The sequence below is a fragment of the Saimiri boliviensis genome, chromosome 2 (assembly GCF_048565385.1).
Source record: "Saimiri boliviensis isolate mSaiBol1 chromosome 2, mSaiBol1.pri, whole genome shotgun sequence".
Classification (NCBI taxonomy): Eukaryota; Metazoa; Chordata; class Mammalia; order Primates; family Cebidae; genus Saimiri; species Saimiri boliviensis.
The window spans coordinates 69,857,843-69,873,399 of NC_133450.1; the positions used below are offsets into that span (position 1 = coordinate 69,857,843).

A 15,557-nucleotide genomic window follows, 5' to 3' on the forward strand; every position below is an offset into this window, starting at 1 on the left:
GTATGTGTATAAATGTGTGTGTGTATATATATATATATATTTATGATTATAGTATCTTTTATAGTGCAGAGTAAGCACTTCTAAACTGTTAGCTGAAATTATTTCTTCTGAAATTCTCACTCACCTCACCCCTTCCTCTCTACCAGAACTCTAGTTCTATCCCATTTTCTGCTTCTGCTGTTGGTGTGGATTTGCTTTTCAACTCACACTACATTCTGCTACCAGATTAATCATTTTAAACTACCACTTTATTAATATTAATAGTTCCTTGCTCAGTGTTCCTTCAACAGTGCCTTCTATTGAAGTTCCATTCAAAACACGTGCAAACCTAGCCCAGCATTCAAGGCTTCTCACACACAGCTTCACCCTACCTGCCTTTTGAAGCCTTTTCTCAGGTATTTCCACTCTCCTGTCTGCTGCCACAGCTGCTTCCCTGATGCTGACACGCTCTGCCATCTGTTCACTTTGCTTTCGTACTGTAAACCTGCCTCTTCCATTAATGTCATCCTTGATTCACAAGTGATGCTCCTTCCTTCCTTCTGAAGGCTGAGGGTGATCAGCAGCTTTCTAAGGTATTTGTCCAGGAGGCTCATGTTGCCTTATGACACTTCTTTTTTCCACCACCACTTTAATATCTTCCCTTCATTTCTTAAGTCTTACTCCATGCTGAGTTTAAGAGCACACACTTCCTCTGAGCTATCGAGCATTTATTACTCAGAACTCTGGTGTCACCCTCTTCCCACTGGAGAGCTGCCAGGCTATTTGAAGACTGTTATTACTCTCTCCCCACCACTCTCCAAAATCTTGGCGATGAGCTCCTCCACAAGACTTGTGTCTTACTCATGCCTGTATGCCTTGTAAACCAAGATGTACCCTCTCAAACAAGTGTTTAACTCAACAAAGCAGAAGCTCCTTGACTGACTACAATACACATTTCTTCATATCCCCCTCAGGATCAAGAGGTGCACACACTTTCATAGTTTCCTTTGAACTGAATTTCAATCAATCAATAAGGCACGTGGAGATCAGCTAAGCCCCAAAACCTGAATGTGTGATCAGTCCAGGTGGTTCTGCCACAGGCTTTAGCTGGCTCTGGCGGAACAAGGGAGCAGCTGTGCTCGGCTGGTGTAGCAATTTCTGAGCATGATACTTTCTCATCCTCTGAAATGATCCAACACTGCAAACCACTTTCAAGCTCACTAAATAATTAACTGCTCAAAACAAAAGAATCACCTCTTACCTTTTTGCTTCTCATATATGAAAGGCGGCCCTCATGAGCATCAGGGTAAGTGCAAAATAGGTATGTGGTGATGGCATGCTTTAAAAAGGAGTCGCCAAGCATTTCAAGCCGCTCCAGGTTAAATCCATCACTAGCGTTTGACAGAGTCAAAGCCTGAAGAATAAGTCCAGGATTGGGGCCAAGAGTCCTTGAGGAGTACCCAATAGAAGGGCTCTGCTCAGAATCCATCCTGCCCTTGAGCACTTGAATAGCGTCTGTCGTACCAGGGATTACGGCCATCATGGGACTTCCATCTGAGGTAGATTTGTTAGCATTTCCATCAAGGTATTTATTACTCAGGAGAGTACATTCATCACTGGGCTGGGGCTGGTTCTCATAATTGTATAAATTCTGAATGGAATATGAGGTAGTTGGTTGCACGGGTATTTCCTGCTTGTAGTAATTCAGCTGATTTCCTTGGCAAAAGTCTCTGTTAGCTAAATCATAACTGCCATTGGCAAGATTTTGATTGTAAGAAAGACCATTAATTGCTGTAAGATCTGCTGAAACTTCCACATGGAGCTTACCAGGGGACTCGCTGAGCAACATTCTGCAGTTCACAGACATTTGGTCATGATTTTCTAGAGAGGAGGTTCTATTAGCACCTTGATGTGCAGCATTTTCAGGGACAATTGTGCTGTGCTTACAGTAATTATCATTTTCAGCTGAAGAAGAGTTAGAAATTGAGATGAAAGACTTGCTGTCGATAGATTTTTTCCACCCGAAGTCTAAGTTAGGGTATCTGCAAAGACATTTTTATAACTTTTCATCAGATTCTTCAAAACAGCTAGGCTGAAAGCAACAGCAATTTGAATTTAAAAACAAAAACAAAAACAAAGATGCCTATAAATGTACTCTCACTTTTAGAAAAGATGCAAGTTCCCAGGCCAGAAATTAACATTATTTGGAATTCTGCACAATGTGAATTATAAAGTGGGACATGGTTTTATCTACTGCTTTAATCCCTGGCTCTAGAATGTGGGGCCTAGAGCACAGTGTGGTAGTTAAGAAGGTCATGAAGCTTGGGAGCATCCTGCAGGACCTCACATATGAGGGCCTAGCTTCATGGGCTGGAACCCCAGGCACTGTGGTTAACCCAGAGTAACTTTGGGCAACTTACATAAACTCTCTGTGCCTCAACTTCTGCACCTGAAAACAGGGCTAACAATTCCTAACTCATAGCAGTGTCTTAATGATTAAATGAGCTAACTAACACAAGGTACAACATTTAAGCTAGTGTTTGGCACTGTAGTAACTACTTAACAAATATTGTGGTTATTCCTATTATATTTTTAAATTCCTTCAATCCCTAGAATAGTCTTGGTATTGCCAACTGGATAACCAAAATTAGTAGGAATCCTTAAGCCAATAGTTTCTTTAGAATACACAGACTTTCTTCCCATTAGTAAATGGGAAGAACATAATGAAGACAAAGAGCATGCTGAGGCTATTGCTTTTTAACATATATTTGGATTTTTAAAAGAAAAACAGACTGAAAATGCTGACACAGTAACAAAGAATGATTTCATTCTCACTCCAACCGTTATGGCTGAAAAAGTAATGGTTATTTCTGACCTTAAGGCTCTCATTTCCCTCTGAGACTTCACAGGAGCATAAGATATATGTATTTTCTTTTTACTTAATAATTATTTAATATACAATTTTAACTTAATTCTGTTCTTTTGCAAACAGGATCTCGTAATCTGTGTTCTTTCTGGCTGACTGCACAGGCATACCTAAAATCTGCAGGAAGTGATCTGACTCCCACACCAGCATCGCTGGCAGTCTGGGCTCTTAGCTCCTCTGCAGTCAAAAGGCAGTGAAGGCGATAAAGTATGCTGGGGAGACAAACTGCTTTTCTCCACAGTGATGCTGGAATCGGATGTATAGCACAGAGTTCTGGAACCAGTATCTTCAAGCAAGGGGGAAAATGGACAGATAAATACAAAGCACACACACACAAAAGAATTTAAAAAAGAAAAGACCAATTTCACTAATGGATAAAGAAAATAATAAATGCTAGTAAAACCTAATTTTAAAAACTATTTGTAAAAATAATCCTCTAAGGTCAAATGGGATTTATTATAGGATTTATGAGAATGATTTTGTGCTACATTAATAGGCCAAGTATAAAAACAAAATTCTCAATACTTACCAAAAGGAACATTCAAATAACATTCAATACATAATACTGATTAAAACAAAACAAAATCTGAAGATTAGGTAACTTCTAAAAAATTAACGAATTATGCATTTAACTTGATAAAATTCAAACTTATCTTTAATAATCTTTAATACTCAAACAAATAGTAAGTTATGCTAGTACAATTAACTCATTACCTGTTTATTCTGCAGACTTTCCCATTTGGCTTTCCTCTTCTCAGCACTGCTTAAAGGAAGAGCTTTCCCCTTTTGATTCAAATGTCGAGGTGTCAAAAGATTAAGTCTGCAAGAATTCCAAAACAATTTTGTCAAACACACAAAAATGAGTGCATGTTCACAGTGGTTCTCCAACTTCACTGTGCCCGAAAACCACCTGAAGAGCTCATTTAAACTACAGCCTCCTGGGCTACCCTGCCTCTTGGGCAAGTGTGTGTGCAAAGCATCTCCTGAATTCAGATAGTCCACGGGCAGGGGGACAGTGAACCTCTGCATATCTAGTGATGTCTGGTGAGAATGTATCAAGTGCAATTCCAGTGATCATCTCTGAAGCCCCTTACCTTGAAGATGTGTGGTCCACATCCAGCAGTGGCTGGTTGAGATTGGTTAGGTCAAGGTTATACTTTGTTTTATAATATTCTGCAAAAGTTTCATACTCAGGGGAAGGAAATTTACTGAGTGGGGTAAGATCAGTGTACACATCAGCTACATAAAATCGATGAGGCTGATCAAAATTGCGATATCTAAAAAAGAAAAACAAAGAACAGTTGCCTTTTGGTTTAAATCAATAATTCTCAAAACACAACTGTTTTTAGTATGGAATCATGATTAATAATTCAAAAGATTAAAAATAAGTAACAATAAAAATTTTAATTCCAAATATATTTCAAGGATATAAGAACTATATTTTTATCAAGTAAAAATTGACACATTATTGTCCCACTTTATTATTATTCTTGTTCTAAATATCCACATTTTGATGACACATGAAGCTACATGGCACCTTTATCTATTTCAACAATATAAACAGCATAAAAAATTTACACTATCCAAACAGAGTAAATACTTTGTATGTTACTAATGCTAAACATTAAAGACACTTGCCATATAAAATGTATTACTGCATCATCTATGACAGCGATAGCCCTGATAACATTTAAAATATGGTTCTGGTGCAAAAAGAAAAAAAAAAAGCAATGAAAGACTGAATTGCAACCAGTAATACAATTATTTGAAAACTGCTTGTATTTAATTTGATTGCTCCAAAACTCTATTCCCCAAATTTTTATAAAATAAAAAAAAAACATTCCAGATTTAACATTTTCATAGAGCTTAATATTATTCCTTATAAAAATTTTAAGAAATGCTATTATTATTTATAATCAAATTCTGTAAGACTTTGGAGAATAAAAGACGGAGATTTTAAGAAGAAAGTCTATCAACATTAGATTATCTGACTCTTTACAAAGTAAAATTCCTTACCTATAACATTTTAGGTATTATTTTTTAAGCAAGTAAACTGGAGAGAACAGGTCCACCTTAATAGATTACTTAGGTTTTCTTTTTTTTCCCCTCGATCTGCTGCCCAGGATGGAGTGCAGTGGTGTGATCACAGCTTACCACAGCCTAGACGTCCTGAGCTGAAGCAATCCTCCCACCTCAGCCTCTTGAGTAGCTGTGACTGCAGCATGCATTACCATGCCTGATTAATATATTTCGTATTAGTAATTACAATGCTGAAGTCATAGCCCACTTATATTCCCATGTGAATAAGTGCATCTTTTAAAACAAAGTATTACCACCATTTTCCTTTCCATTTAAATAGCTACCTTGGAATGATAACTGCATCTTGGTAATCTTCTAATTTAAAAACAAAGGGTGTTTCTTTTGAATACTTTGTACTGGGAATGCCTATGCGAGCTTCAGACTTCTCAATATCTTCCATGAATTTAAAGTCAATATCCAAAGTGCTGGAGTCATTAACTTAGAAGAGAAAAAAGACTCTTTAGCTTGTTAAAACATGATACAGGTAAGTTTCACACGTAAGCTATATATTTGTGTATGTGTCTTATTTAGAGTTACCAAATGAGATTTTTTTTCTTACCAACATTAAGAGGTAGAACACAGTAAGCTGAATCAGCGTCTGTAGGTTTAAATTCTAGTGCAGGTTTTTCAAGCCGAAGAATATGTGAGAATATATATTGGTGAAGTCTTGTAATCAACTCAAGCATTTGTAGAGACAACATGAAACCAGACTTCTTCAACTCAATGGATATGGTAACTTCTCCAGAACGTGTGTACACAGGAAAGTGTGGAATCTTAGCAAAAGGAAAAACAAAGTACCCCTCAAAGTTAGCAGATATTTTATTCCATTACAGTTAACTTCAGAAGAGAAATTATGCTTTCCAGTGGAGAAATACAAGAAGTACCTTAATCTAAATATTAAACACACTGAGGTAACAGAAAGTACTTACTACTAGTTTTTTATTTTTTCTTTTTCTTAAGCAAGATGTTTTTGTCTTTATGAAATCTCTACCTGAGGTATGGGTTTGGCTGTCAGTATTCCAAAGCATCTTGTGGTATCTTCAGGAGGATAGAGTTTCCGCCTTCTAAAGTTGAGTTCATCAGGTAAAGGTGTAGTTAAAACCATTCCTATCACATACAGGTAACAGGGCTGATCAGGTTTGGGATAACTATCCCTCAAACACTCTGGAATCTAGAGTTGGAAAGGAAAAGTAAGCATCATGCTCGAGTATAATACCCTCTTTTCCAGATGTAAGCAAGGCAACAAATTAATTCTGGCTTTACTAAAAGCTGATGAGAAAAAGCCAAGAAAATACCCAAGGCATGACACCCCTTAATTACTTAACCCTGCTGGGTAAGTCAGCGAATCTCAGGCAGAGGCTGCCGATAGTGGCCCAAGTTCACATATATTATAATGCACTGTTGACTATATAGCTAATACGAAAATTACATATAAAACAATCCAACACTGTAGGGCCTTTTAAAAAATACTACTCATTTGATCTCTTTTGACAAGAAAACTCATCTCTTCCTTGAGCTTTTTAAGTACTCACTGTAGAGTGTCAGAAAATAAAGTTAAAAATAAAAAAAAAAGTTTTCAAAACCAGTATTAGAAAATAAAGGTAAAATAAAAATAAAGTTTTAAAAACCACTCAAAGATAACCTTTATTAACATTCAGATATGCTGTACAATTTCCTAGACTTTTTTCAATGTATAAATATATAGAAACATATACGTTTATATTTTTCAATACAAATAAAATCACACAACACTGGTGTATATTAGGGTATGTGCATATCTGTGTGTGTTTGTGAGATAACCTGATTTTTATCCACAGTTACTGTAAAGTGAATATTTGTCAGGGTCAGTATGAACCAATATCATTTGTAATGGCTCCCTCATTATGTGAGTGAACCATAATTAAATTGAGATTGCTGCTAGGCTTTCAACATTAACACAGTCCTTCAGATTATGGTCTTGCAGTTCCTGAGGTTCAATAAAAAAGAATTGCATCTGTAGTTAAAAGGTGCAAAAATGCTAAGAGACAGTTATAATTTATAGAAAATACAGAATGTATCTATTAATTAAATGGGATGCCAGGCAGTACTATGCTTGCTGGTCTCAGATTCCTGGCCTCAAGGGATCCTCCTGCCTCAGCCTCCCAAAGTGCTGGGATCACAGGTGTGAGCCACCACACCCAGCCAGTGTACTATGCTTTTCAAAACACTTATCATTAGTGACTTTATCATACAAAACTAGTCTCGTGAAAATTCGGTATGAGGGAAACAAGCATTTTGGGAAAATGGGTAATGGTCACGATTTTTAAAAAAACTAACATGATTCTGAATTTTGAAAATGCTAAGTGGGATGCACCATTTTTTAAAGTAAAAACTCGGTAAAACTGCATAAGCAAAACCAAAGAACCACATATTTAGGCTAAGATACAAGCATAGCAGCCCCCCTTATCTGCAGCTTCCACGGTTTCAGTTACCTGAGGTTAGTCATGGTCCAATAAATAAGTGTGTACAATATTTTGAGAGAGACCACATTTACATAATTTTTATTACAGTATATGGTTATAGTTGTTCTATTTAATTATCACTGTGCCTAATTTATACCTTAAACTATCATAAATATGTATAAACCTATTTTTAAAAGCATAATATATGCTATAAGTCCTCAGTTAATGTCTTCAGCAGGTTCTTAGATACTGGCTAAGGAAAACAGAGTAGAAAGAAACCAATTTTCCCACAGGCCAATTGACATAAAAGAGTTAAGTTCCGCCAGCATATATCTGTTGACAAGAATATCATCAAATTTCTAAATTAAAAAAACCTTTAATATTAAACATTAAAATAAATGTGAGCCATACATACACTTAAGAAAGATGAATAAAAACAAGGAAGTTGATTATTCGCCCACTAATTCCAGTCCAGGGCCAAGAGTGCCAGAGTCTACCCCAGCAGCTCAGGGCCCCATGTGGGAACCCGTCACAGCCAGGACACCACCCTGTGGCAGGGCACACACTCACGCATTCCCATGCTCACTCAGAGTGGGGCAGAGCAGATCAGCTGATGTCCACACTTTGGGATGTAGGAGGAAACCGGAATAAGCAGATATGAGAACGTGTCAACTACACATAAACAGTGGTCCTGGCTGGGAACGAATGCATTTTTCCTCATCGACATTATAATGCAACAATGGCGAGCTGTCAGAGGACTGGTACTATCTGCAGTTTCCACTGTGGGTCTTAGAACACATCCTCCAAGGGTAAGCGGGACTACTACACACAGCAAAATGCTGCTTTCGCTTGGGGTTCTTATGAGGTAAAAATATTAACACATTTTAAAAATAAATATTACTAGAAGTCACATTTAGAGATGCTTTCATGGGTGAACTCTGCTAGAATGCCCACAGATTGAGTTAGAAACATTCTATGGAAATAACTTATTTTGATTCCAACAGCCCGCATCCTAACTCTTAATGAACATTTGTGCTTCTACCTTCCAGTGTACCTGTCATCTTGAGAGGGCATCTTCTCACTTGCTTATTTTATCATACAAATCCTCTCCCGTCTTTGCCCCAAATTCTAAGTAAAACAAGAATCACACCACTAAAATGAATGAAACAAAGAATGTCTCTTTAAATGAAATAAACTCATTCTGGGTAGAATATGAGAGATGGGTCCAAGAATCCTCGAGGAGAAAATCAAAAGCAACCTCTGAAGTGGAAGGGTACACAGTGCACACAAGGAAGGAAAGGGACTGATCAGAGAGAAGTGAATGGGAGAAAGGAGCTGAGATCCAAAGTGGGCCAAACTGCAAGGTTGTGGGAAGCCCAACAAGCAGAGGAACTGAGATAGGATGTAGCAGGAAATGAAGTCAGAAAGACAGTTGTGACTCTGTTCTAACCAATACTAACTGCTTTTGGGTAGCACTGCCTTCGTTTTGTGGAACCTGGTCTTCCTGGAACACTGGTCTCTTCTTCATCATGCAAATCAAGCTCTTCTTCATATTTAACAGTCTCTTTCCCAACTGGCATCAAATGGTCATCCAGTTCGCCTAAGAAATTTTAACAGAGAATTAACATAATCCAGATTTTGCCTAATTAATTAGTAAATAATCTAGAACACAGCTATGTTAGCAGGACTTAGAAAAGTAACAAAAACTAAAGCACCCTTTGCCTTTTACAGTGTAAAAGTAATCAGATTCACGCTTCAGGTAAAGTCTATTCTGGCATCCATATATTCAATACAGGCAGGACAGCAAATTCTGTCCTAAGGCTCAGAAACAAAAACATCTAAACATGACATTGGCACATATGAATGCTAAAAAGCCACGGAAAATGGGTCCACTTATACAGAAAGAGCAGGATTTAAAAAAAAAAAAATTGAGTCTATTTTTTAAAAAAGAATTTCTACACTAGTGTAGACTAATTTGAGAGACTCTTACAGTAAGACACAAGTGTTCATGGTATATGATTCAAAAATTAAGAAAAGACCTTTATGTATTTAAAGGGAATCACAGCAAATCAATGACAGTTGTCTGAAGTTAAGCTACGGAAAACAAAGAGCTCCCACAACACTGTTAAGATCTCCAAGGTACTAACACACTTATATTCACCAAAGTACTCTAAGAGCAGCAAGTAAATAGCTCTACAAAATCCTTAGAGATCTATCAAGTTCTCTATATATTTTTTACAGTTTGTAATTTAAATTTATTTGTATATGCTTTTCAAATGTCCTTACCAATTTTGTGCAGTTTTTCACAGCAAATGAGAGCTACAACTCTTTCAGCCAATCGTACACAGCTCATTGGTGGACCCTGAAAATAACAAAAACCTTTCCATTGTATATGCACATAGCTATATTACCTCTAGCACACAAAACACCTATGAAACCACTGCCCCAACATCTTTAAAGTTCAATTTACCAAAACAAAATTCTTTATTTTTAAAAATTCCAGAAAGTTTTTTAAAAATCTCTAATCTCCATATTTGAAATATTCATCTTTAAAAGTCCTGCCAGTAAAAACTAAGTCATAATTTAGATTTTACACTTTTGATGAATTTAATTTTCAGTAAGATTTAAAGTATCTTATTTTTACTAATTGAAAATTATGTAACAAAAAGACAAAATAAAGATTTATCAAGAAATAGCTATAACATTAATAGTATTAAGCACCTTTTTATGTGCAATAGAAACTAGTTATCTTGGAATATTTGGAAATCAGTACTGAGCCCAAGAATAGTATTTATAAAAAGCAAATTTTTGAGTCACCAACAAAATAACTATAACCATGCAATGATCTCTAATAAATTTTATATCACTCTAAGTGTCTAACCACAGCTGAATCATTCTGTCAAAAACGTGTATGTTCGTAACATCTTAGAAGAAACTTCGGAGATCACCTAGTCCAGTTCTAAGGGTCTGTAAATTAGACAGACTGTTACAAACATGAACATCTAGATGACTACAAAAGAGTTACAGATCTACTTTTGAAAGTAAATTTGTTTTTCATTTTTATTTTTGATCTGCTCTTGCTCAGGAAAGTAGATTTTAAAATCAAATCTACCTGTAACTTGCAAGTCCTAGAAAAGCTCAAAAACTTCCACTAATGACATATTTTAAAAGATAATAATCATTTCTTTTTCTAAACTTACAACAATGGAGGCTCGAAGAGGTGAATTAATTGGCAGGTAAAGAGTTGAATAAAATGTACCATCAGGTAACTCTCGGGTCCTGCATTTAGGAGCTAGATGAGTAAACGGATCACTTGGTAATCTAGCACAGTATCTGTGAAGAAAAAGAAAAATTCTGAGGCTGAATCTACAACTGAGAAAATACTGATATTTACAATCTCAAGTTTGATTTGTCATGTGCCTCTTCTCTACTGGATTTGTATTTATATGTGGCATTTAAATTTCATTGCTTCAAACTTTCAACAAGACAGAATGGTGCTGTCTAACAGAACTTCTGAAAGATTTTCTGTATCTGTGACGTCCAACAAGGCAGTGGCTGGCGAACACTTGAAATGTGACAAGTATAACTACAAAACTTATTTAATTTTAATTTTAATTTTGAATTTATATAGTGACATGTGTCAAGTGTTACCATAACAGAAAGAGCACGAAGTATCGTTCTGAATCTGTAGGAAAACATACTGCCAGTGTTTGTTCCTTAATCATCTTACATTAGCCAACAACTACCAGGATGTGTAAGGAAGAGGGCAGGACAGCCCAGTGCTGTCACAAAACGGACAGCAGAACAAGCAGCTCACGGAGCAGCAGCACCACGGAAGGCTGGAGCAGAGCAGAAAGCTAGCCAGAAAGGGATGCTGGGACAGGACTCACATCAGGAGGGTGCTGGAATGGGCAGTGACCCTGTGAGGTTGCAGCCTGTGCAGCAAGGCACCTGACTACAGTGGCAGCCCTACAGAGCAACAGACAGCTACATACAGGAAGACTGAACACTAATTATTCTGAAGACAATGGGAGCCAAACTTCTCACTGTTAGAGAAAGGAGGTATAAAGACAAAAAAGGAAATCTAGAATGAAAACTCTAGTGTCACACTAAAAATGGAGGTATCAACAGACAGACACTAAAACAAATACAGATGTAAACATGAACAAACAAATATTCTAGCTCTGTCCATTAAAAAAGCCTGGCAGTAGCAATATTCCAGTAGCAATGAATAAATCCAGTGTCCAGTTCTTGGTTTCTAACCACAACTCATTCTCCACAAAAAGGAACCAGACGCTTTTATGTTGAGGAAATTGCCAACATCAAGGCTGGGCAGTCTAGAATGTCTTGTGCCATATAACAAGGAAGTATTCAACAAATAATGGTGACACGTTAAAAAGACACAGAAACTAGCTTTAAGGGGTTCCCACTGATCAAATATGAAACAATTTTAACATCAAAACAAGCAGTAAATGATAATGATAGATTATAACTCATTAAATAAAACAGCAGTCCAAAAGTTCACAGACACTAAAAAATAGTTAAGAATGAATAAATGGAGAGAATAAATGGATGGTAGAATGCCAACTAATAAATACTAAATAAGAAATTTAGTAGTCATCATAGTAATAATCATTTAGTAGTCATCATAGTTATAATCAATTTGGGCAAAAAATATCAAAGAATGCTTACACTAATGAGTTAAACTGAGAAGAGGAATAAATTTTACATAGTTTCAAAGTATCTCCCCATGAAATACTTAAGTAATTATAAAAGGGGTGAAACATAAATTTACAGTAGAAAAAACTGGCAGGCTTTACTCAAGTGATCTACCACCAGTAAGGGCACAAATCAACATGGTGTGCCACTTAGTAAGATGGGATGAGGAGAATACACCATCACTTCAGTGATGTGCTGCCCAAAAATGTGTAAACTGGGTCTGATCATGAGAAAATACCAGACAAACCTAGACTGAGAGTCAGACTACAAAATGACAGCCTGTCATCTTCCAAAGTTTCAAGGGCATTAAAGTCAAGGAGAGACTGAAGAATGGTTCCAGACTGAAGGAGACTAGGAAGATGTGAAAACAGGGTATCACGACAACTCCTGACTCTACGGTGGATCCTTTGGCTTTGTAGAACATTCTCATGAAACTGGATGAGTCTCTCTTGGTGTCTGGGTGAAGAACATATGTGAATTCTAGTATTCTTACAACACTTTAAAGTTTGAAATTGTTTCAAAAGAAAAGGTTACAAAGAAAATCTTATATTTGCTCTTTTATTTTGTCTCTGAATAGAAATTATCCTGATACATAATCCAGGAATGCATCTGTTCTTCTTAGCTCTTAGAAATTTTATCAGCTCTGGACAAAGTAAATTACAGTGTACCCAAAAATGTAAATTAGGTTATCACAATCTTACTTTATTGCTAGGGGAAAATTCAACATTACCCAATGGTTATAGCACAAAACAAAAAGTTCAGGATTTAGAAAAAAATTGGTTGACAATTATAAAATTAAACACAATTTAAAATGCCTTCATTACGTTAGCCTTGCCAAGGAATACCAAACTTTTACTGTTGAATGATACTGTTTTTGCCTTTGAATTTAAAAAAAAAGTTAAAAAGCAACTTCTTTATCAAAAATACTGCAAGTCTAAGTGAAGACTGGCAAATGCAAAATTGTAAATAATACAAAATGTACAGGTTTAGACTTAACTGTGCAACATTCCCAGACTTTTCACACAAATGATTTGATGCCATACCTATTGATATGTCCAATGGCAGTGTTGATTGTGACTCGTGGACCACCATCGTCAGGCCTCAACACATATGGTGGGAAAATGTCATCATCATCCACGACAGGATCAATGTCAGTCTCACCAGTATCAACTGACTTGGAACACTTGTTTCTCAAGATCTGAACATTTAAAAAACAGGACTTATAATGAAAACACATGTCTTCTTTACCATATGCTGTCTGCCACTGTACCTACAGAAAAAAATTCTCTTGAAAATCTTTCTCTCTCCTGAACAGACTTCGATACTCCAAAGTCACCGGCTGCAGACATCTTCTTCCAACGAATCCCTCCCACTTCCAATCAAATGGAGACCCTCACCATATGGTACAAAGTCTATACTGTACTGTGCCTACACACACACACACACACACACACACACACACACACACACAGAGAGACATGACTGTCAGTCTTTCCAAATGTAACTACTACGTCATCACTTTCCAATCAGTCAATAACTAAAGCAGTCAACAATTACTGTCCGTATTTACAACGCAATGTCCCAGACATCCATCCCTAATAACGTATATAATAACCATTTTCACTGTTATCTTATTGTGCCCTTTCAAACCCTTTATACAACACTGTTGGGTCTTTGTAATCAGTCTCAACTTCCTTACTGTGTACACAGGGTGCACCTCTTTTGAATTTACTGCCTGTGGACAAAACTCATCTGTTCTTGTGCATACAAAGAATAACAAAGAAACCATATTAATTTTTGTTCCCAATCTGCCAGCACATATTAATTTGTTGATCTTACCTTTTCGATAGCTTTGTAGGTTTTAAGGTCTTCTTCAAAACTTTTTATTTTGTCTGTATCTGCTAACATTATATAATTAGATATGGGTGCCCTTGCTCTTCCTTTAGATTGAACATAGGATCGATATTCTGCGGGCAAATCAAAACGAACCACCAAGTTGCATTTTGGTATATCAACACCCTCTTCTACAATACTTGTTGCAATTAGCAGGTTGGTCTCATGTGCTCGAAATTTCCTAAGTACCTGAAAAAAATCCACCAAGAAAAGCACTTCTAAGAAAATTTCCACACACAAAAAAATATATAGTAAACTAAATGACAACTGTCATTTCTGACATACATACTCTGGGCATTCTAAACCCTTAAGGCCAGGCTAAAGAAGATGACAGTATCACAGAAAACTCAGGATGCATGGACACATGGACAAAGAAACTAATTTAGTGGCACTCTCCAAATCAGGATAAAGTAAATGGTAACATAAGCTAGTTTTCAGACAGATCTATCAGACTGGTTCCTGGACTCTCCAAATTTGGGTATTATCAAAAAGATACAATGTAGAAAAGGCCTTCAATGGGAATTATTCTGTTAAGTTAAATAATAAACTTTAAATAGGTTTTTGTGTACAAGCGAGAACATGGTGTTAGGTTTTAGCATCTTTACAACACTGTTTCCTGTATTAAGATCTTAAAAAGCACAAAAAAATTTAAGCTGAATCTACAAAATACAGTACTATTTTTTTTTAAGTCTTCAAACAAGATAACTCTTTAAATTAAAAAAAAAAAAACTTTCTAGCAAAAGCTTTCAGTTTGTTAATTCACAGTCATATGGAATGTGTAAGAATTATGGTTATACATGTTTTGTCTTTCCACGAAATGCAGTTGTGTGACATCAATCCAATCACAGAAAATAAGTTGGCTGATGGCAATTAAGAGAGAAAATTGGTTTTCCAGATAGCTATTCTAATTCTGAGTATGTAAATCACTATACAGCTACCTCATGGGGATAGCTAGTCTAATATACAAGCAAGTATTCTATAATACGATAAAAAAACAAACAAACAAACAAAAAAACCCATTCTGGTGAACTATCATAAAAGGGAGCCCCTACGGGCACTTTGTATATGTCCTGAAAATTGTTACTGTACACTTATTGTAAGTTACCTCTTCCTGTTTTCTGAATTCTGCTTCCATCTGTTTGTTGCGAGGCTGATTCTTCCCAATGCCATGTCCAGTTATAAAATTGCTGCTGATATAAGCCAGCTCTGGATCTTGTTTGCCAGCTTCCTTTATCAATCTAAAAAAAGTATACATATTTGGAAGTTAAATGTTGCTGACAGAAAATAAACTTTTGTTTTTAAAGCCTCCTTTAAAAATGGAAGTACACGCATTTTTTGCCAGCATATCTAACAAAACAGTCTTGGTCCTTTTTTCCCAACTTGCTTAAAGAGAAATCACTGTCATTCCTTACCACATAGATCTATGGACCAAGGACTTACAATGCCAAATACAAGATTGTTTTGTACTGACAAATGAAATGGTCACATTACATCCAACTGCTGATTCGGTGAGGATGACT

At 36.3% G+C, this 15,557-nt stretch overlaps 1 protein-coding gene across 6 annotated transcripts in view; it reads right to left on the reverse strand.

Annotated features, from left to right (window-relative positions):
* Positions 1–15,557, reverse strand: part of DICER1 (dicer 1, ribonuclease III) — a 71,081-nt gene that overhangs the window by 15,898 nt on the left and 39,626 nt on the right. For all 6 annotated transcript variants that reach the window (XM_074393558.1, XM_074393556.1, XM_039468705.2 and 3 more), the window contains 13 exons: positions 15,143–15,275; positions 13,984–14,226; positions 13,188–13,342; positions 10,626–10,758; positions 9,712–9,787; positions 8,886–9,025; positions 5,976–6,155; positions 5,544–5,757; positions 5,269–5,422; positions 4,000–4,182; positions 3,620–3,725; positions 3,016–3,191; positions 1,241–2,021 (listed from right to left, as the gene is read on the reverse strand). In XM_074393558.1, the coding sequence (XP_074249659.1) occupies positions 1,241–2,021; positions 3,016–3,191; positions 3,620–3,725; positions 4,000–4,182; positions 5,269–5,422; positions 5,544–5,757; positions 5,976–6,155; positions 8,886–9,025; positions 9,712–9,787; positions 10,626–10,758; positions 13,188–13,342; positions 13,984–14,226; positions 15,143–15,275 (2,674 nt within the window). The remainder of the gene's footprint in view (positions 1–1,240; positions 2,022–3,015; positions 3,192–3,619; positions 3,726–3,999; positions 4,183–5,268; positions 5,423–5,543; positions 5,758–5,975; positions 6,156–8,885; positions 9,026–9,711; positions 9,788–10,625; positions 10,759–13,187; positions 13,343–13,983; positions 14,227–15,142; positions 15,276–15,557) is intronic.